General features: G+C 38.8%; 1 protein-coding gene across 11 annotated transcripts in view; it reads right to left on the bottom strand.

Annotated features, from left to right (window-relative positions):
* Positions 1-23,710, bottom strand: part of LOC121506408 (neural cell adhesion molecule 2-like) — a 475,738-nt gene that overhangs the window by 127,732 nt on the left and 324,296 nt on the right. For all 11 annotated transcript variants that reach the window (XR_005991640.1, XR_005991641.1, XR_005991643.1 and 8 more), the window contains exons 3-5: positions 23,426-23,632; positions 12,808-12,951; positions 6,251-6,388 (exon numbers count right to left, since the gene is read on the bottom strand). Coding sequence is in view for 4 of the 11 variants with exons in the window: in XM_041782202.1 (XP_041638136.1) it covers positions 6,251-6,388; positions 12,808-12,951; positions 23,426-23,632 (489 nt within the window). In the remaining 7 variants the exon portion in view is untranslated. The remainder of the gene's footprint in view (positions 1-6,250; positions 6,389-12,807; positions 12,952-23,425; positions 23,633-23,710) is intronic.

Here is a 23,710-nt window from a genome sequence, read left to right as displayed (position 1 = left end):
TGAGGAAAAATCAATGATTCTAAACATGGTAAAACACTATGCAACACTGCAGAATTGTTTCCCCCTATTTCAGTCATTGTTGATAAAAGGGTTGAAAAATTACTGAAAGAGAACATAATGGAGAACCAATAAAAGTCATTGCATTGGCAGCATTCATTTGTATAACCAGGAAAAATCAGTGTACAGTCAGCACAGTGCACATTAAACAATGAAGAAGAACAATGGTGGACTCTGGGCGAGGATGAACTGGTGTTTGGGTCATGCCAGATGTACACAAGTGGGCCTGTTTCAAGTCCTTTTCCCCACTCTCTCATCCCTGTTTCCGCCTCTATCCGCTGTCCTCCTCTATCAATAAAGGCATAAAAAGCCTCCCAAAATGAATGTTATACAAAAAAGTGAACCCGTAATACTGTATTTAGCCCCCAGTGGTGCTTATGAGCCCAAAAATCTGAATTTTATACCTGCAACTTTAGAGCCTGAACATAGCCTGTATAATTATGGAAAGTATCTTAGTGACATCTCACACTGGTGGGGAAAAAAAGCATTATGAAGCCAAATGATGGCAGAAGCTATATTGGAAATGTGATCTCAGCCTTACTTTTAGTCAATCCAGAACCAGGAAAACAGAAAGAACTGAACTGGGCCTTAGCCTCTTAAAAATCATGAGAGGTCTGACTGCAGACGCTGTCTCTGTCAGAAAGGAAATACCTATCTAGCTAGCGTATGTCAGCTACACAGATCACATAGCTATGTAGCTTATGTAATTTACATTAGTTGCATAGATCACATAGCTACATAGCTTTCATTAGCTACACAGATCATGTAGTTACTTAGCGTATGTAGCTAATGTTAGGTCCTCAGGTCTAACTATGCCATGCCAGACCCAGCTGAGCCTAATCACATAAGATACAAAAGAAGAAAACCCTTACTGTTTAGAGTATGTTTGTCCCTAGGAGCAAAGATCATTAAAGAAGTTAGACTGTGCATCCACTGCAGCCAACTGGAGGTGGAAACAGAGCTGCACTTTCTAAAGGCCTGTCCTTTATACAAGGACATCAGAGACAAGTTTTTCAACAGCAAACAAAAAGAATGCACCAGTATGAACGATAAAAACAAGCTTCCATATCTGCTGGGTGAAGTGCAACAGTGTGAAAATGCTGCAGCACATTATGTGAGCTGTTGTTACCAACAACACCACACCACCACCATAAACAGGTTGTATTATTTTCACTTTTTTCATAGTTTCAGCTTTTTTACCACAATTTTATAGTTAAACCCCAAATTTTGATACAGCTACCAATAACAAGACTATCTATTACTATCATTATGAATTCCAACATTGCTTTGGAAATTAAAACTGATGTTTTCCACGCTACTAAGATTGTTGAATTTCACTGAATTGAATTGAAATTGAGTTGTGAAATCAGCTTAAGTCTGTGGACACATGCCTCTGGACTGGAAATGATCCATTTCACATCATGGCCCTGTTCCAATCCTGCTGACAACGCCATTTTCTGTTGTGTATTGCTAGTTGGAATAATTTCCCAGACAATGTCTTTGGATGTGCAAAGACCAATGTTACATTTAAAGTATTATAGTCAGTACTCTCCTCATGATTCCCGTCTTTGTTGGTTCCTGGTCCAACCAGAATCTTTCTTCTACTACTACAAATGTCAACTATACTGATCAAAAGTTTCCTCGGTCGATCAACTTCACCTTACATTTTACATCACAATGACATCTTTCCTGGAATCAAGTTCAACACAAACAACCCAAATTGTTTAACTTCAGGCAGACCAGGTCAGCCACTGCAAGTGCCTGGCATCTTCCTGTCTGCCCTATCTGCTTGTGTATGCCTCATCTAGATATTCTATTGACATATCATTGTACATTATATGGTTCTTTATATGTTCCCCATAATAGACGACAGGTCCTTATAGGTATTTCTTGGCTTTTGGGGCCATTCTCAAGTGGACACTTAAGGAATTGCTTGGCTTTGCACTTCTTCCTTGGCTTCTTTCAGAGATGCTAGAGATTGCCAGTGGTTGTGACTAATAAAAATAAGACCAAAGTGAGACAGAAGGATATCTCTGTGTGCAAATTTTGAATGCCCAAGCATGAAACTGACAAAAATGCGTGTACTGTTATAACAGATGTCCCTGAGCCTGGTGGTACCATATTGGACAAACTCATTAGTTTTATTAAGTCTCCGTTTCCTCTTTAATTTCAAGCAGAGCAAATGGTGCTCTCACTGATCAGATTGAGTCTCCCTCAGGCTCGGCTTGAAGCGTGTAAATGTATAAATTTCTGTGATCAAAATAAAATGTGTTCTTGAGAGGAAGTAAAGTTCACTCCGTATCCCTCAGGGTGCTGCACCCTTCGATAGTGTTGCTCCTCTCTTTGTCCCGTCTCAGCACCACATGGCGAGTGTCGTGTCGCTGCAATAATAGGTTGTGCCTCATTGAGCAGGCTTATTGGATCTTCCTCACAAGTGAGGTAAGTGGTGTGCTAAATTGAATGCGATTCATAGTTTTTGGGCGGAGGGCTGCTCTAATATTACATTAGACGTGGGAGAATTACACAGGCAGGGACAATATTGCAGCTGTTCAAGCGTTACGGGACGCTGGTGGCCTTAGTGAAATCACATTTCAATCACTCCAGCAGTCTCAGGTGACTCTGTTAATAAGGACAAATGAGAAAATTAAAATGACATCCTTCGATTTTTGGGCCACAGAGCCCAAAGCTGTGGCTAATTGAAATTTTCAGTCACATTAAAGAATAAAGGGAACCAAAAAAACAGCAGAAAGAGCGAGCCAGCTTTAAGTACACCAATGATGGACTTATCTGAGTCAGTGGAGCTGAATCTGTCAAAGCTGACAGCTCTGTTATGATACAGCTGAAGGTTTAAGTGTGTGCACTCAACCTGAATGTGCAGCTCAGTTCCTGCTCATCATCACGGCTGCGTGTGGTATCAAACCATCAGAGCACTGTAAACAAGCTCTCAAATAGGTCACGCTAAAGCAGCCTTGAAACAGGCTCAACAACTCTTCTGTGATCAACAACAATCTGACAGCCTATTATCGTACATGTGTCTTCATATCTAGGAACAACAGCAATTAGTTGTTTAGAGAAAACTGTCTTTCTGAGATAATCAATTACTTCTAATTATGCTGAGCTGGGAAACATGACAGATTTCCCAGTCACGAGGAGGGAAAGCAGCTCCTGTGTACACTTTCCTTGTTAGTTAACCTTGGCCACCTGCACACTCCAGTTTCTTGTTGCATTAACGAAAAAAAGGAGTGAGTGGTGTTCAACAGCAACAAGACTTGTGTAGAGGAAGCCGGACCTCTAATGAATGCTAATCCGTCGACACTGGGTGAGGAGTGCCTGGAATCTTCCTGCATAGCTTCCTTTAAAGCTCTCCGCTGAAAACAAGCAAGGTTTGCAGGAGTTTGTATTCAAAGAGATGGATGATGATAGTGACTCGAGCCCCAAAACAAGATTGTTTGCTGGGCTATGTCACTATAAGAGGATTACGCTCCACGACAAAAACTGCCCTGCTGTTGGTTTACAAGTCTTCAATCTAATAGTGAGCTATTTGAGGCTGTTTGGGGGCATTCTCAGACCTCTGTAGGAGCAGGTATATATAGTTAAAATACAGACAGATATAAGGATGTAGCATCTGTAACATGATCAACAAGCTCTAAAGGCTCAGCACAACAATCAAGTGTAGTGCTTGACTCTTAATCTTTTAGGCATGAAAATAAAGTAAGAAAAAGCAAAAGAGGGCAAACAGTGATTTGCTGTCCATCATGCTACTCCTTCCTTACAGTGCCTGATTGCGATTGGTTTTATTATCTAAGCACTGTGACAATCCATAGAAGGGGGGATAAAGGGGAGAGCTTTCTCGGACCCAGCCAAGCTGGGGGCCCACAGAAGTCAGCATAATCATGGTCCACTGGGAAGTCAAGCAATGATAGCCATAGTCAATTTTCAACCTGAATAACAAAGAGACCTATCAAAGTAACAAAAATACATTTGATTTATTTATGCTGTATTATACCAAGCCTTTTTGAAGAATTAAACTCGTTTTCATCCAATGTAAGGATGTCAGATAACAAAGTACAAGACACTGAGACAACTTTAATGCAGAAGAATTAAAAGGTTTGAGAGGGGAGACAGAAATGGGTGAAAAGTGGCAAGAAGGGGAACATATGGGCAAAACATGGAAAAATTGGCTGTAAATATGGGCAACAAGTGGCAGAAAATGTAAATAAAAATAGCAAAAATGGGGGAAAATAGCAAAAATGTCAAAAATGGGGAAAGAGTGGTAAAAATGGGTTTAAGTGGCCAAAAAGCTGCAAATATAGGCTAAAAGTAAAGAAATAGGGCAAACAAAAAGGGCTAAAATAAGAAAGAAGATGCAAAAAGAGAGAAAAATGGCAAAAGTGGCAAAAATGGGCAAAGACTAGCAAAACTGGGCAATATGGCAAAAAACTGACAAATAGAAAGACCTGGCCAAAAGTATTAAAAATGGGTTGAAGTAGCAAAGAGAAGGAGCAAAAAGTGGCACATATGGGCAAAACAGGGGTTAGATGTAGAAAGCAAGACCACAGGAAAGTAGCAATAAGTTGCAAAAAGGGGGGGTTAAAGTGAAAAAAGTAGAGAAAATGGGCAACAAGCATCAAAAATGGGTTAAAGTAGCAAAATGAAGTAGCAAAAATTGGCATTAAGTAGCAACACATGGTTTAAAAGCAAAATTGACTAAAAATAGCAAAAATAAGGCAAACAGTTGCAAGAATAGGTGGAAGAAGTGGTGATACTGGTTAAAAAGTAGCAGAAAATAATTTTAACATCAGAACCCAATAACAGCTAGACACATTTTTCAGTGTAAAATCAAAGTAACTGTTAGCCAAGGTGCTAGCACCAATGCTACTGATCTAACAATCATACACTAATAAATCACAACTAGGGCAGGCCCATTCTCTGGTGTTTTACAGGGGCCCGGCCAAATCTGTGGGCAGGCCCAACCATAAGTACTATGAAAATGCAGTGAAATTATTCAAATTTAATTCCAAAGCTTGACTTTTCTGTTAGGAACTTTATTCATGTACAAGCATCAGTGCAAAGACAATACAAAGCTAATTAGACTGGCAACAAAAAGCAGCCAACATAAAAGTGAAAGTAGTCTTACTAGTTACTGCTAAAAATGTCCATTAATAACTAACAAGCATAGTTTGAGGGAAGAAGCTGCTGATAAAACACCAACAATCATCCTTCACAGAGTCCAGATCTGAATATTATGGAGACAGGAAGTGGTAAGAGAAAGAAAATAAGACAGCCTGAATCTAAAGAAGAACCTGTGGGAAGTGCTGAAGAAGTCTGTGATAATGCATATGAAGAGTACTTAAAACTTTAAGACAGTCTCCCTAAAAGGGTTCAAGATAAATGCAAAGGTAGGTCATACTCGATATTAATGATGTCTGTCATTTAGAAGGAAACATTTTGTTCTGAAAGCTGTTTTCCATGTAATGCTGGTTTGGTTTTTCAGATAGGGCCAGATGTATAAAATACAACAGCAAAAATGTCTACTTTGATATGAGACTTAATTGTTGGGATGCCAACATTAAATGGGCGCCATTCCAATTAAAAGGGCGACATTTAAGCTTTAAGCATGCCATTTAAAAGTCTTTATGCTAACCAAAACTGATGGCTTAAATGGCTCTATGACTCAGTATTTAAGCTGCAAGAGAGACTCCAAACTGAAGCCTTTATACCATTTTTTTTAACAAAACAGTCAAAGAAAGTTAGAAGAAGCAACAAGATTGTTGTCTAGATGATGTTAGATGCCTAAATCTTGGCATCTAATAGCATCTTAAAGAGGAAATATTGACATTTTTGGAAGCTACCAGAGAGTTCTGCTCCATAGTTTGCAACATACTGCTGAAAGGAATTAACACCAGAATCAGAATGCTAGTTTTGCATACAGTGCCTTCTGTTACTTTGCAGGGAATTAAGAGCAGAAAAAAGTGCTTGAAGACTTAAGATTTATGTCAGAAAGCTTGGCATGATGCAGTTTTTATGGAATTTATTCACATCTATGAAGTGAAAGTCTTGATGGTTTGTCCTAACCAAATATATAAGCTTCTTAATGGATAAATAATCTCAGTGTCACGTATTGCACTGTCTAGTAACACAGCTGTTCCCATACATTTATCAGTAATCTTTATGTCATGAATATCTAACTCACCATTGACGACCACAGCAATGTCCACAAAGTCGATCTCGCCTCGGGCCTCCACGCTGGCCTCACAGCGGTACACGCCCTCATCCGCTTTGGTCACCTGGTGGATCTGAAGGTTGTTGTTTGCCAGCACCAGGTACCTGCCTTCACAGTACGGGGGCGAGGAGGACGGACAGACAGAAAGACAGACAAAGACAAAGAGAGAGAGAGAGAGAGAGAGAGAGAGAGAGAGAGGGAGAGCGGGAGGAGGGAAACGACAAAAGAACAACAGTGTATGATAGAGAGAGAAGCGAGATAAGAAAGTTAGGAAAACAGCAGCAGAAAATTGCCATCTCCACTCTTCAGTAGCTCCCACTGTCAATCTTCACTTCAGCACATTTACCTGATAAAGTCCACACAGATAAACACTCGCGCAATTACAGTTCCAAATAGTCTGTGCTCTCGTCTATTGTGGCTGAGGCGAGATTGGCCGGGAGTGATGAGGCCTCTATCTCATTTCTCTCAAGCAAAGATATTTATAACCATGCGGCGTAATTAGAGTGAATGATTAAAAAAAAAAAAAAGGTTCTTCTCAATCCATGTTTCATCATCAGCGTGGCACCGAGGATTTGAATTTCAATTAAAAAACGTGACAGATTCAAGGGGTCACTCTTTCTAATCAGTGTTCAGATGGGTATTTGTCTCGATGGAGGATGAAGGAAGGGGTAGAGAAGGTTGTAAATCAGGAAGAAATGAAACCCAGTCTACCAATTTCTATTATTCCACCTGCCGTCTATCAGAGAATCATATTATTGAAAGTTAATCTGTTTTCTGAGAGATCCTCTGGTTCACCTCAATATAAAACCTTTTCTCATATAAACACGCCTTAAAGATGTAAGGTCATCTTATACTAGAGGTCTAGACTTTTAAAAGCAAATATATATTCACAACAACAGACAGAGCCACTTATGTCTGAGTGTCAAAATTAGGTTGAGCTAGCAAGCAACTGAGGTAGAGTTTCAATGCCGATTCAATCGAAATGGTTGTCAGTGCAACTTTTATTAGATTTTCAATCAAGACTGATAAATTAGAAGATGCACACTAGAATGAAATAGACCCCATCTCCCATGATGTAAAAATTACAGTGGAGTTTTAAGATAAAGCTGAGATGTAAATGTTGCGCTGTAAGCACAAATGCATACTTAACACATATTGCTAGCATGGAATGTGGTCCAATCTCTCCCTTGGTTATCAATATTTATGTTATTGTGGTTTCTTTTTCAATGAGTGAGCCATAAAATTGACAATTATCAGAATCTTGATGTTTATATGACTATCAACTTGGAGTATAACTAGACATTATGATAACAAAGTGGAACTAAAATGATGACATTTCTCTTCAGAAAACAAAGGTTTTCTGAAGAGAAAAAAATCAAGTAGACCTGCTTTCTTATGGTTTTATCAATGATCAACAAATGTTGAAATCAATGTACCTTGTTTTTCCATACGTCAATTTAAAATATCGTTAATGTTAAAAAAAAATAAACCTTTACTTCTTGAAGTCTTATTAAATTATTCTTGAAATAGATTTTTTTTTTATCTTAAATTTTCCTTATATTGCCCGTATATGCAGAGAGGCTGCTTTTTAAAAGGCTTGGCAGGCAACTCCAAGCGACCCCAGGCCAGTAGGGAGCCCCAGAAAGCTGAAAACCTTGCAGTACAGCAGTGGCTCAAAATGTACAAAGTTTGCAATGACAGTCGGAAACCCGCCTAATAGGGCCCCATCTTAGCGAACTCACTGTTGTTTGTGCTGTTAAGTGTCACATGCATTCCTCCTGAACTTTAACAGGGAAACAGACGTTAAAAGTCATTGCTCCTTTAGCCTGGAATTAATTACAAAAATACCTTAGAGCTTGTGTCACTGGAAATGTTTGAGAGGAAGATATTGACAAGGGTGCATTGGATGTTTTCAATTATGTATTTTTTTTTGTTGCAGAAGAGTCATTATTTCTTGTCTTATAATATAGTCATGTGGTTGAGATTTTTGTGCTGCTGCCTGTCTTGGACAGGACACTTGAAAGAGAGTTTTAATCTCAATGAGTTTGGTTAAAAAGGTTAAAAAACAGAAAAGAGTAATCCTTGTGGAAACTGAAGTTTGTCGATGAGAGTCATCAAAGGAACATGAAGAGGCTGATCTGTCTGAGAGTGAGGAAAAAAAGGAAAAAGAGAGAGACGGAAATGATAAGGTTTTAAGGTTTTTGTTTAAAATGTGCAAAGTTTGCAATGACAATAGAACCCCCCATAATGGGGCCCCAATGGAAGCTCTCACTCTCCTGTAGCTGATAAGAATTTAATGCATTTTTCCTTGAAAAATGGAGATGGGCAATTAAAGCTGAAGGAGAAATATGAGGTCTCATCCATCTAGGAGTCAACAAACAAAAATGAAAAAGAGGAATCTAAAGGACTGTAACTTCAAATGATGTTTATATTTGAAAATGATGTGCAAGTTAACTGGAAATTAAACATTTCATCATTTCTATATTAACCAATTTATATATGGCATAATGATGATGAAAACTGATTTTGGGGACCCCTGTAAGTTCCTGCCTGGGCCTCAATAGACTCTAGAATTACCACTGTGTTCATGCATATTTGAGAAACAAAAAAATCCTGCTTTCTTTTAAGGGCAAAAAATATCACTTTGAATTTGTTGCTGCCGAAAATATAATAAAGACTGTTTTGTTCAACGTGCTTGCCTGTCACCTACCCCACTGCAATGTTATTAGGCATTAAAAACAACCATACAGAAATGGTTTATCTTGTCATCGATGTTCTGGTTTGCTTTCATAGGTCATCTGTTTGTAGGCATCAGCATCAATTTTAGTCTGTTTCATAAGCAGATTTAAACTCCTACAAAAGGGGCTTTAAAGCAGCAGAAAAGGATGGAACATATTACGATATACTGTGTAATTCTGAGTTATTGTAGCTTAGTAATTTGCTGTAAATAACTCTTACAGAATATACACCGGGATGGGTTTTCTGCTCTACATCTCGAGGGAAGCAGCATCTTCGAATGTCACCATCCAGCGGCAGGATAATCCATTCTCTCATTCGCTTGTTAACATGGTGTCTGTCCAAGTTCTACGCCTCCTCCAAGCCTGATGGGCTTTCTATTCATAGAATTTGATATCCTTGTCTTATTGTGAAGCCACACAGTAGGAGGGAATAGCATTTCCTAGAGAACAGTATTTTTGGCACATTCGTGTGTCTTTTTCAATAAGAATGAGAACGGGGCTCATCGGGATTTATGAGCATTTTTCTTCAATAATCAAGTGTGTTTGGCAGGTTTATATTCAGAATATAATCCTTTGAGATTGCTGTTTACTTGCAACTTTGATTATGTCTACTGCTTCAATATTAATAGACCAGAGACTGTTTATTAATGCTGAGAAGTGCTGCACTGAATATCTGATTCCTCGCCTAGTAATTATATGGGATACTGTAGCCATAGACTTTATATTAAGATGGACGTGCCAACAGCTGCCTGAGAGTGAAGCCAGAATATTTAAAGCTCCCCTGCCAACTGGGTGTAGAACAGTAAATAAGTCCTACCTCCTCTATTTTAAGTTAAAATACACAGTTTCTCAAACCCATATTCTGGTGTGATGATAAGCTGTTGTGATTATTAACAGGTCTGTCTAATTGTTTACTTTCATGAGCAGTTTTTTTTGTTCAGATGAAATTTTATGTCACTAATGACAGCTCTGCTGACAAACGTGGTTTTCTCAAAGTGTTCTCAACCAGAAAGGTAAGAGAAAACATTACATTTATTCAAAATACAGTCATAAAATGTTCCATATCCTTGAGTGTCTGCTCAAATCTGGCACAAGAATCTGTTTTGCTGTAAACAACCATTCTGTTGGATGTTCGGATGTTCGACACTTTTCCAGATACGTTAATGTGGACTATGGTTAGTAAAAGGTACTTTACCTAAATTCTCAGTTCCATTAGCCTAACTGTAACTGAGCATGGCCTGTTTTAAAATCACATTCCATTTCTAATAGGGAGGAATCTCTGAATTTCCTCAGTTCACTGCAATCAGTGTCCTTTTTGTTTCATTTTGCTGGCATTGGGCCAAAAACCTTGAATATTCAAAATCAACACTTTTCAGGGAATGAAAAACACAATTTGGCATTTTTATTTGGATTTGGAGATTCTATTCCTTAACTTCTGGAAAATTCAATAGAGAATTTGGAGTCTTATAGAAATATAAGGGAATTTGAATGTTTTCAGCATAAAAGATAAAATAAATCTGGAATCTATCTTATTCTGGGCAAAATCAAGCAAACAAGCACCAAATATCTGACTGAAATGTTCAGTGTTGAAGGTATCATGCAAAGCTTTTTAATTTCAATGATTTGATTAATAAACCACTATTTTTCAGAAATAGTTTCTTCCTCAGAAACATTTATAAAACCAACTTTTGGACCAATTCAGACACTGATTTGAATATCTGTTTGACTGCAGGATTTTCTGGATTTCTACATTTCTCCTCTGTTGACTGGGGAATTATCATGTAAAGAAGCTGCTGGTGTGTCCTTCTGAATGACAAGTTGGCAAATTCTTTAAATATATTGTGCCAAAACTCCACAGGGAACTTTCCAGCATTTTGAAGGTTGTCCTAATTAGTAGCATTGCTTTTCCATTACAAGTCCTCAGTAAAAAGGAAAAAATCATTAATGTGAGAGATTTTAAGGATGTACAAAAGTAGCCTAAGCATTTGATCAGTTCCAATCATAGATATACAATTGTTCCCAGTACTGATTTAGGATTAGTATTAAAAAATATTGCAACACTTTAAACCATCTGTAGTAAAATCAGCTGCAGAGTTAAATGACTTTAACCTGTAAGAAGTTTCTTTGTTCATTGTTAATATTATAAGTTTCAACCAGCTGGAAATCCTTCTTTTCTTTCATAATAAAAGCGCAAAATTCTAAATGAACTGGCTCAGCTTCATCATTAACCTGAACTGGAATACTTGCACTGAGAAAGCAAATACACTGGAACTCGTGAAAAAAGTGCAAATTCTGTTGAACAGTGAGTCATTTCATACATGCAGTCTTGCATGTGTTATCCTTAAAAAAAAAAAAAAAAAAAAAAATCAAAATAAAGGCCTCAATTATGGTTTCATACCAACCCAGTGTTGCACTGCAGTACTCATTTAACCTACAGCTCCAAACTGTAAGATACAGAAATAGATTTCTTTGAATTTATTCAAAGTGATGTTGAAATGCAAAACTGGAGATTCTGTCATGCTATTAAAGACGGGAATATTCTATCAAAGTGAACTACTTTAATTGCACAATAGAGGGTATCCATGTAATGTCACAGTAAATCACTGTAATTCAGTCATGAGTAGCAGAAAGCAGTAGGGATTAAGTAGTAAATGGCCTTAATTTTGTTAGAAAATACCAAGTTTTTAGTGATTTTTTTCTGGCAGTATAGGTCCTCTGCTGATAGAACATGTTTATAGACGTGATAGGAGCCTTAATGCTATGCTAATAAAGACACAAGAAAATGCCATACTGTAGCTACCAAGCCCTGTGTGCTTAATATCACAGAGAAATTAGCATTTGATTGGCTATGAATATATATCTCAACCACACGCCATTCATCTTTAAGACCTTAAATTTCAGCTGATCAATCAAAAGTAAGAGAATAATAAAATGACAATCCATCTAAAGACAATGAATTAGGTTTTAAGGCTTGTACAAAACCCCTGCAATGTCAGATTAACAGTTTTTTTTAATAGCAAAAGATTTCAAAAATTTTAGTCCATAGATATCCATCACAGATTAAATTAAAAAGTTTAAGTGGATTACCTAAGCTTCGATTTGACCAAACACTGAACTTATTACCATATATACTGTCATGTCCATACGTTTCAAGCATGCAGGGTGCTAAAGAGTCATCATGGGGCCTGATGTGCAACAACCTGGGGCTGGAGTAGCGGCCCTTTTCACTCCTGGGATAACACCGGGACTCTACCGGTGGCTTTAAGGCCCGTGGGACACCTACAGCACAACCAGATCCTTGTTGCAACTGTACTACCTGCCCAGACAGCACTCTAAGCTGTGCTTACTTACCACCTCCACCCCTCACTCTGCCATACAAGTGTTGGTTTTGTTATGTTTTAAACAGATTATTTTCCCCTGCCCCTGGTAATATGCAAGGACATCCAGAGAATGGCCTGGGTTGTGTCAATCGTCATCTACGCTCTACTTCAGCCTCAATTTTTGGCCAAAACATGCCTAAAAGTTCTGCACAGTACTGTATTCATGAGGGGAAGTACCCAACCTAATAACAGTTTATACCATGGACATAATATGAAAGTCGAGAGCTGTACTATCAATCAACTGACGGTGAAAAAAAGAGTAACATCAGTGCATACTCTCTATTTTTGACCGCCCTACTTTGAACTTCATTTAAGGAACTCAACTAGTTTTTGTCACAATTATCTCAACCTACCTCACATTTTCTGTTTATAGAGTTGTGTTATTGTAAAAGTAGGCCATGAAACTTACTGTGGTGCTCCTCTGTGATCTCTCTGTCCTGGTAGTACCACACCACCACAGGCACCGGCGAGCTGATGACGTCACAAACCACCTCGGCTGTCTCACCGTGGCGGAACTCCTGCGGTGACTGAACATCCCGAAACGTCAGCCGCTCTGAAAGATCAAACAAGATGGAGATGGAACAGCTTTTTTTCTCCCCTTCTGCCTGTATTCAGAGCAGACAGTTTAATGCAGGTCTGAACATCAAAAGGAAAATAGGGAGGAAAAAAAGACAAGTTGCTTATAAATGTATTTCCCTCCAATTTTCTGCATGGTTGGCTCGCTGCTTGTCTTTTTTTAGGTGGGTTTTATAGTTTTGTAGATAATGTGGGTTAAAGTGTTTGTATGGCCTCGATTTGGACACCTCACAGCAGGCAGCACTGTTTTGGAAGAACAACAGCGGTGTAACAGAAAGAAGAAAAATGGTGCTTTTATGCAGGGCAGGATACTTTGTTATTCTGGTCTGGTTCAAATTGCTGCTACATCATCCTAACCTTTCTCTTATCTTTGCTTTTGTTTCTGCCATATAAATAGGAAGCTCTCCACTGTAAGCCTCTATTTTATCCTGTTTTGTTTTTTCATCCCTGAGCCATGATATTAGCTCTATCAGGCAGAACTTAGGTTTGCTGTGCTTTGGAAGAGAGTGTTTAAATTCTTACATATTTCTACAATGTTCATAATGATTTGGCCCATCACTGAAATTTCACGTCGACCATTTAATAGTTTTTAGATTTTGTTTTTCTTAATCAAAGAGGTTGACCTAAATTTTCTCTCTTAGTGGCCATGGCTCAGCATATTTCAGGGCAATGGAGTCTTTTTTCTCACATTTTAGTGCCCTACAAAGCTAAAGGCTATCATTAGCGTACCAAGATGTAAAAGTGTTTAAAAAAGCTATTAGTCATGGATACTGTGATATTTATTTGGTTTCCTTGGTTGTACCATATCTCATAGCAATCAGATAAAATTTTCTGACACTCATGTCTCAAATAAAGCAGTTAAGTTTAAGGCTATTATTAGCATGCCAAGATGCTCACGCTAAAGTGCTCTAATGCCAACTTTGATTAGGTATGAGGTCTATTATGTTCACTATGCCGGCATCATTGGCGTTACCAAATTTCATTTTAAACTGGTCAAATTGCAGAAACATGGTTGGTCTTAAGCAAAAAAGTTGAGCTAAAAGCTAACATTAGCATGCTAAGATGCTCGTTCTAGCAATGCTTAAATGCCTATATTGGTCAGGCATGATTTTTATCGTATAAAACAACTTCCTGTTTTTGGCTTTGCCAAATCTCACAACACTTAAAGGTAAAAGTTGGACACTTAGGCCTTAACCTTCTGGGGTCAAGGATTTATTTTCTGACTTCTTTTGATTTTATATTTAACCTGTTTGTCTTGCCTTATATGGTATCTTTTTTTTTTTCCAGCACAACCTCACATTTGTGATTTTAGTTATTTTTTTCATTTTGACATGTATATGTTGGACTTAAAATCACACAAAAAAACAAAATCTGTGTAGGAAAAAGTTTGATTTAGCATTTAGTACCAAGTGCAACGGCAATCCAAAAAAGGGTTGGAGACATGATACCTTAAGAAAAGGCCAGGGATCACCCCAGTAGTTATGATACTTTACACAGTAAAATTTCTATCCTTGTTGAATGATTTTGAAGTTTGCTGAGACCTTCATGGGCCAGTTAAAATGAATTATACCTGGTGCTCAAGGAAAATGTGGAAGATTGCCCAAGCCATGCCAATGTTCACTCTCTGGGTACTATTGAATCGCTCGAATAGTCCTTTTTGTTCTGGGGTGATACTAACAGATTGACATAATCATGTGTCGGCCATATTAAGAGCTGCATGAACTCTACCTTTTATCATATTCTTTGTCACAGGATACACTGAAGCATCCTTTGAGAGGACAGAGGAATATATGACCTAAAATACCTTATATCAATGTTATTGTTAATCTCTAAACCATTCCTGGAAACTAATGACTGATGTGATCAGAGCCCTCTTGGTGTCTCAAATTTCATGTCAATCAAGTACTACTTTCCAAAATTAAGTCATTAATCAAAACAGTTTAGTTAAAGGCCTTCAAAAAGATGCTAATATGCCAAAAGTTTCAATTCTAAATAGCCAATTATTTCACCCTGTTAACCATCTTAGTTTCCTTGGTTGTATCAGATTTGATGGTAATCAGAGACAGGTTTTAGACATTTGATTTCAAGCAAAGTAGCTGACCAAAAAGCTGCCATTAGCACACCAAGATTATCATTGAGGCAATGCTTTGGTAAAGATATTAGCCAGATATTAGTTAACTTTAAAAATGGAAACCTTCTTGGTGTCCCAGGCTAAACCAAATGCAATGGCAATTGGGGAATAGTTTCAGAAACAGGTATTAATCAAAACAGTTGAAGTAAAGACCAGCATGGTTATACACCCACAGTGGCAGTGCTAAAAAAGTCAAAGTACAGGCGTTTCCTTAGTTTCCTTGGTTGCATCAAATTTAACGGCAATTTCTGCTATTTTAGACTCAGAAAGAACACAAGTAGCTATGTTTGCTATGGAATAGGATAGCACTTGTGAAGTTAAATAACACAAAAGCTAAATCCTGATTTGACAGCTTTCCTGGACACAGATGAGGTGATGAAATAGCAAAAAAAATGACAGAAGGATGGCTGTTTCACATGCTGTAAGTCACCGTAGAGATATTCTTTAGCCTTAGTGTTTGTAAAAGTAGAAAATAGCACAAGCAGCTTTTAGGAACATGTAAATATTCAATTCTGCTGTACGTGTTGAAAGGTATAGCCTTCTTTGAACATTTAGTGTTATGAAGAATCTCTTTCTGAGCACACTTCTCTGAGTCAAGCATGTGATCCTTCTTCAAACTGCTCTTGATGTGTGCCGGAGCTGGCACCAGTAGCCCTGGAACCACCTGCTATCATCTGTGTTCTGTATTGTGAAGGTGTGAATAAATCAACGACAGCTCCCCTATCAGTACCTTCCGTTAGCGAGGCTTCGGCATTAGCATTTCGCAGCGTGATTTATGCCAGGCTGCTCCCTAAAATGAGCTTTCTCTCTCCCGACTGCACCCAGAAACGTGCCTGGCATCTTGGCGCCATCGTTAACTTCAAGGATGCCTTTGCATGTTTTTTTGTCACTCACTTTGTTGGTTTCATATCAGTTTCTCCCATGTGTCCTTTTTATTCCCCAAATCTGCCGCTCTCTTGCTCAGATTTGAACCCTTCTGGTGTCACTTGTGCCTCCTGTTTGGATCCACTTCCTCTCTTTTATTGTCACACTGCTCTACAAGAGCATCAGTAAGGGAAACATCCTGTCTAGAGAAACACTCTGCTGCACACTTGACACTGCCGAATAGAGAATACACTCAGAGCTCTGGAGTTAGCCGACATCACTGCGAGGATGACTGTCTGAAACCTTGATGAGCCAATTTCCCTGGACCTCTGTCAACTTGGAAACAGATTTGTTCCTGTCCTCACTTGCAAAATATTCAGGTTTCAGAAAATGGGCTTATGCAGCATTATTGCCTGTTCCATTAATAAAGAAAGAGGAAATGAAAGGAGCTGGATGTGACATTGTTCAGGGAAACCTTATTATGAATTTCCCCCACCTTTTATTGCTGCAAACACACCAAATGACTGTGGATTATTTGAAGTCGTTTCTGAAATTGTCATCAGTAACTTGTCCTATCAAGGGAAAACTATTTCTCTCTTCTGTTTGGGAAAGCAAGCCATTTAAAATAGGAGAGTTTAAAGTCGTGACAGCAGATCTGCTGAAAGCAAAAGCACTGATTTAACCAAACATGTATTATTTATTTATCTTGGTAAACAAAGGACAGCTCAGGCTAGAACAAACACAAAATGAATTTGAAAAAGTTGATCTTGTACCAACATATTTGACTGTTGATAATGGTTCTAGTTGTGTTGTCCTCTTTGGGTTTTGTTAACGAGTGCTATGTAAGAGAGCAAAACATACAGAAAAAATTAGAAATCCTGCCAGTATGGATGGAAGGGGTGGGATTCAGCAAGGTTTAGTTGTCAAAGTGGCACCTCATACTTGTCTTTGTCACTCTGAAATACTCAGCAGCTAGACAGTTCCCTCTTACCACATTCCTGCATGTTTGTGTAGAAGACATCAGGGCGACAGAGACCAAGTGTTTAATAATGGAGCTGAAGCTGGTAAACAGTGAAAAGTAATGTATTATACTGCAATTCTCCATGAACATTATGGATGATGGATCAGCTGAGGCACAGGGCAGGGGGATTTTTGCACTGGATACATATTTGAGGACCGTACTAGTAGTAGATCTGCAGCCATTTATCCCATACTAGAGTACACAAAATATGCATGTAGACAGTACTCAGAGACAAACCGGCGGATACATAACAGGGGTTATGGGCAGCATAGTTATATTTCTGAAGATGTGCATGTCAACTACATGTACAGGCATCTACTTAGCATTCAGGGCTATGTGGGCCTGTGGCATAGCTTCAACTTAGAAGCATAAACCAGGCTTAAGAGGGCTAAAAACAACTCAAAACTGAGCCACAAAGCCAGTAAAGTTGCAGTAATGTTCTCTGTCTCCATTCTGATGACTACGAGACTGCACTACTTCTATAAAAAAACACATGTTGTTTTAGGACCTGTTGATGTATGTACATGCTCAGGCTGGTTTGGCTAGAATTAATGTGAGTACAGGCCAGCTGGAGATTGGAGAGGGCATGAGGAAGCCAAATTACCTCTAAACGGCATGACACAGCCTACATGCTGACAGAACAAATTGATTGCTGACATGAGACATTGCTACAAAGATATCAAAAATTTAGTTTATTAAAAAAAAAGCTCTGCACAAATTCATGTCAGCATGCCCTGATTGATAAACGCAGGTATCCTTGATAATTACAGTCACATGCTGTTTTTGTCTGATTATGCACAACAACTTTATTCATGGCTATATGATAGATGGACTTTGTGTCCTCCATTAACATGTTGCCTTGAGATTGTGAACCTTCTGAACAACATGCACATGGTAAAAGTTGATAGAAAAACAAAATGTCTAGTCAACTGGTTTATTACGTACCTTGTTTTGACAAAAACTGATGAATTGCTGAATCATTGTTTAATCATTAACTGTGCTGGATGGGAACTTTCTGATCAGAAATGTCTAATAAGAAAGAGGTGCAAATTTGGATGGACCCAAGTGTCATGAAGAGGCCTCTTCAGATCTTTTCGTTCTCTTGTGCATTTTTTGTTTCGGTCACTTCCTGAAGAACTCCACATTGGGCAGACAAACGTGCTTTGGCATGGTACGCAGCTTGGCTAAGTCGTCACCCTTCTTGTTTTGACATTTGTTGTGTTCCACTGTTGTGGCTGGCTGAAGCCTGTGTCAGCTGTCACTGGACAACCTGCCAGTCAACCACAAGACATACACAAAAAGACAGGCAAGATTTATGCTAACACTCACACCAACTGGCCACCAGTTAACTAACAGGCATGCCTTCAGTTATGCAAACTCTGCAATGTTCTATTACAGATCATCTTGAAGAGAAAAGGAAAGCTTGTACTAAATTTCATGGCAATCCAAAAATGGTTGGTAACAGGCTACCTCATGGTGGGACTCAAGGTAAGGCCAGGGATCACTAAGTTCTTAGGATAGTTTACACAGTAAGTTTTCCCTTTATCCTAACATCCACAAGTTGAATGGTTTCAAAGTTTGTTGAGACATTCATGGGCCAGTGAGGATGAATTATGCCTGATGCTCGAGGAAAATTAGGAAGCCAAGCCAAGCTTCATTCTCGCTCAAATGGACCTTTTTGTTCCGGGGGATACTAACAGATTGAAACGGCAGTGACATAGTCATGTGTCAGCCATATTAAGAGCTGTTTGAATTCTACATTTATTCTTTATCACAGGATTACACTAGAGCAGGGGTGTCAAACTCAATCACAGCAGGGTCTGGATTCTGGATTTAGGTCTAACTTGAGGGCCAAACAGGGTCAACACAACCTTAAACTGTCAACCTCATTTTCACCAGTAATAAAATATGAAAAAAAAAACAAAAAAACAAAACAAAACAAACAAACAAAAAAAAAAACAGCACTTATAATAAATCATTTGGAAACTCAAAAAAGTAAAAATAAGTTTAAAGGCTCAAATCTGAGATAAAAATTTCAACGTATTAGTTAAAAAGAGCAGAACATGATATTAAAATAGAAAAAAAATAATGTTTTTAAAAGCAAATAGAGAAGAAGAAAGTTGAAATCATAAGTTTTAAAGGTCAAAATATGAAATCAAATTTGAAATCATGAGTTTAAAGTCAATTATGTCTTAAAATTTTAAATTGTGAGTCTGATAGTTCAAAATATGGGATTAAAAAGACAAAATTAGGAGTTGAAAATGTCAAAAATATGAGCTAGAATTCAAAATTATGACTTAAAAAGTAAAAATATAATCTAAATTCAAATTGGGTGTGTAAAAGGCCAAAATATGATATGACAAGTAAAAAATATGAATTTAAAATGTTAAAATATGAGAAAAAATTGAAATCATGTGTATAAAAGTCAAAATATGGCATTAAAAAGCCAAAATAAGGAGTTAAAAAGGTCAAAATATGACTTGAAATTTAAAAATGGGAATCTAAAAGATCAAAATGTGATATATAAAGTCAAAATTATGGAGGAAGGTTTGCTTAGAAATACCTTCAATGTGGCAACTCCAAACCAAAACTCCAATGAGTCAATCAACCAACGTTTCAAAGTGTTTTTGTGTCTAAAGAATGCAGATAAAGTGGGTAAAGTCTTAATTACTGCCAGCCTGACTTTGGATGTTTTACTGATGTTTACATGGATTATGGATTAAATTATGTCTGACCTCGCATTTACCCGACGTATTGGTATTTGGGGCTGTCTTAAAGGATTTCTAACTCAAAAGTCTTTGTGGTGGTCAGCCACATCTTTTCTATGGCTTGTACGGTGACATCTTGAGGCGGAAAATGACCTTTGGACTGGAGTTTTGTTGCCCAGAAGGGGTTTTGCCACTACAGTGTTCCTTAACCCTGTGATGTATTTATCATCAAAGTCAAGGAAAAGTGTCAAGATAAGGGCTTAGGAGGTCATTTCTTGTACTTTTTGAATGAACATCATATGTACCCTGAAAAAAATAGCTTTCTGTGTTTCTATGAAGGTGATCCGAGTAAAGGTACATGTTCGGGACTGAAAAATTGATCTGCCAGTCAGTGTTACACAGGTACAACAGGCCATCATGGAGATGTCAGTAAAGTACTGAGAGCATGTCAACACCTTCCGTCCCACAGGTCATGGATTTCATGTATAACATGCTGTAGCACACAGGCCCCTGCACCGCCAGAGGAGTCCTCGCCTGCTCCGGCTGTGCGTTGGCAGAACGGCTGGCTGCAGCTTCAGGCAGCTTTTTTCATCCTTATGCTGCTCATGCAATCTACACCGAGGGCCCCGAGTGAGCGACGCCCAGTTGCCATGGAAACGATGGTTTCAGGGAGCTGGTTGTGTGGTGAATGAGGCGAAGGCTGAGTGGTGGCAGGTGTGATTGAGGCTGTGATGTCTCTCCTAATGGTTCGCTGGGCCAGGATGAAAAAGGCAACCACACAGCAGGTGATGATTTCCACAGTATGCACATGTGACTGTGTGTACCTGAGTCTGTCTGTGTACCAGAATCAAGTCATTGAACCTTAAAATCTTCTCCAATTAAACTCGTGGAATACTCCTGATCATAGTCCTGGAGTATCCTTTTATTTGGATGATTCCAATCACAGAATTCACCCAGTTCATTTTGTGTCTTTTTGACTGTCCCTGCTATTGTGATGCCTGTCAATAGAAAATGTTTTACACACTGTGCCTTTGGTACTTAAAAGGAGACCTAGCAAGGACTGCAGATATACTTACTTGGGTTTCACGGCAGAGAAAAGACACTGTGCCTTGAAAATCAGTGACATTTTCCATATCGTATTCCAAGTCCAAATGTTGAAATACTACATTTTGGTGTTATCTGCACTTATTGCATCTCTTTAGGACCATGTATGTTTCTACTGATCAGTTATCTCCTGCACATCTCCTACCTGGAGAGAGAATCCCATCACATCCGTACTGGCTGCTCTTCACTGGCTTCCTGTCAGCTTCAGGGTCCAGCTTAAGATATCATTAATCATAATATTATATACTATATATGAAGAAGCATCACCGGTGCCCACTGCTGCAGTTCTTAGCACTGACATTACCCATTTCTATTCACAATCGATGCAACTCAGTGTTTTCAGTTTTCAGCATCCTGAGTGCAAAAACGGTCACGAGTGTCACCTGTTTTTTGTTGCTACACCCACAGCCATCTCTTTTGAAAGTAGTTAAACTTTTGCAATATTTCCCTCATCATTATCACTGATATCTAATCAACAAATCAAGATCTAGAAGGGCTGGGACTTATCTAATAGCAGTCTGAACAGTAGTGGTGGTGGAAAATCTTAACTCTTCTTTTCAAGGGTACAACGCTCAAGTCTAGACCTCCAACTAATGCCAGGACTTGGGGTCTAGTGATTACTATTGGGGCTGATATTCAGCATTTGGCTGATTATCTGTATCTGTGCTTTATCTTACTGATCACATATAAAATCAATCTCAGTGTATTCCCCTCTGATTCTGTTTACATGCTACACACTCTCACCTAATTTCCTGCCTACATCAACCACTGATTGATCAAATTTTACATGAGGAATAGTCAATCAACACCCAAGCCTCATATCCGTACTGGTTCTGAATATGGGTTACTGGTCTCATGGTCTGCTGATAACTGGTATCAGTATTTGCACTGGAAACATACTATATGTCAACCCCTACCCAGGACAGATTCATTTTGTGTTTGCTTGTGATATTTTTCTTCAATAAAGTTAAGATTTAACCCAGCGGAGTAATTTAAAACAGACTACATGGTCACTGCCGAGGGAAGCTGAAGTCAGCTTTCTTGACCTAGCAACAAAAGGACCAACAATTTATCTGAGTAGTTGTGCCAACATCCTCCAGTCAGAGCCAGGTGGTCAACACACCTGATGCTTTTAGACGCTCCAAGATCTGGACTTGAAACCAGAGGTGTGATAGCATTTGTCGCAGCAACTTGAAAACTATTAAAGTCTACATGTGAAAATCAGAACAGCTAACTCCAGTGAAAGTTTTAAATTGTTGCTCAAGACATACATCTATGAGTCAAATTTAAGTTGAGCTATACTCTTGGACATTTTTGTTATACAGCTATAATGCACACACATTAATCATGCTTTTATTCTGTTAAGGGCTGTAAAATGATTGATTTTTGACATGGCTGATTGGTGAATACCACAGTTAATCATTAAAAATAACATTTTTTAATTGCATGTTGCCAATCCCATTATTAAGCAGTTCTAAACAGCTTTTTTATGCTTTAATTTCTCATATTTGGACTATATTAATCTAATAGGGCATAACCTCCTGTTTGGGTACAAACCTACTCTTATTTCGAAATTAAATATGGAACTTCTGGTAGATTCTACATTTCTACAACATAGCAATGGAAAAATAACTTGTTACAGATTGAAAAGTAAAGGCAAACAGTGATCAAGTTATATGTTTGATATCACAAGGGTCAGATTACTTCTGACTTCTACACTGAGCTTTCAAAGTAAAATGAGACATTCAAAGGTGCATTTTTTTTAAACACTGTGACTATACATGCAAAAGAAATCCTATAGTGGCTTACCTACGGTGCACCAAAAGGAACAAAGTGTTATTGCATAAGTTTAACTGTTTTTTAAATAGCTCTTTATACTCCAACTTAAAAGATATTGCATATTAACCTTGCACAGCATTTTGGCTTACTGTTGTTTTAATTGTGATATATACTGTGCATGAACCTTGTCTGGCCTAACACATTATTTACTAAAATAACCCTTTCAGACTGCCCATTCTCTAAAGTCCTGTATTTTTCAGGAGGGACTGATCTCAGAGAAACCACATTGGAGCAGGACTGCAGTCGCCACTGGGGCACTCACTCCTGCCCTACACAAATCACAGAAATGACCTGGTTGAGTTTAAGTTTGATGTCTTGCCCAAGGACACTCAAACGGGGGGAAACGATGGTTGATTCACTGCCTGGAATCTGCAAGGGGACACTTCTTGTAACCACTGAGCCACCCCCGCCTCGTAACATTGACTTTTGTCAGAGAAAAAGTGACGGGTCAGCAAGGCGGGTTAGCCTCAGAGCCACATCCCTCATTATGCCTGGCAGGTACTGAGTCCCAGGGTATTACTCGCCGTCATTATACTTTAATCACAAGAAGGAATTTAGCACACCCACTCTCACACAGTCAGAGGTACACATGGTACTAAAATGTACACTCTTCCCAACAGCTTGTGACTATGGTTCGGCTTAGAATATGAATTGGCTGATGATCACTGGGCTCAAACGCCAATGTGAGAGTTTTATTCCCTTCATGTTGAACCTCCTGAGCAGGTAAGTAGACAGCATCTGCAGGTTTAAAAGTGTATGAGTGCTTTATATCCTTTAAACTTACGGTAGATCTCCAGCACGACTGAGGCCTCCTCTGTATGGCCGCTGGCATCAGTGGCCTGGCAGCGGTAGATCCCCGCGTCCTCGATGATGGCGTTGTAAATGATGAGCCTGGATCGTGACGTCTCCGAGTGAAGTGCCATTCGCTTGGAGGGCACGATGCGCTCGCCCTGAGGGTTGTACCACTCGAGCCGCACTGGCTCGCCAATCGCTAGGAGCAAGGTCAGAGAGAGAGAGAGATAAAATAAGTGATGTGTTAATGTTGCACCAGGAGAGAAGGCTGGTATCA

Source organism: Cheilinus undulatus, linkage group 24, assembly GCF_018320785.1.
Source record: "Cheilinus undulatus linkage group 24, ASM1832078v1, whole genome shotgun sequence".
Taxonomy (NCBI): Eukaryota; Metazoa; Chordata; class Actinopteri; order Labriformes; family Labridae; genus Cheilinus; species Cheilinus undulatus.
The sequence above is the reverse complement of the archived record's forward strand: the minus strand, read 5'-3'. Positions and strand labels throughout refer to the sequence as shown.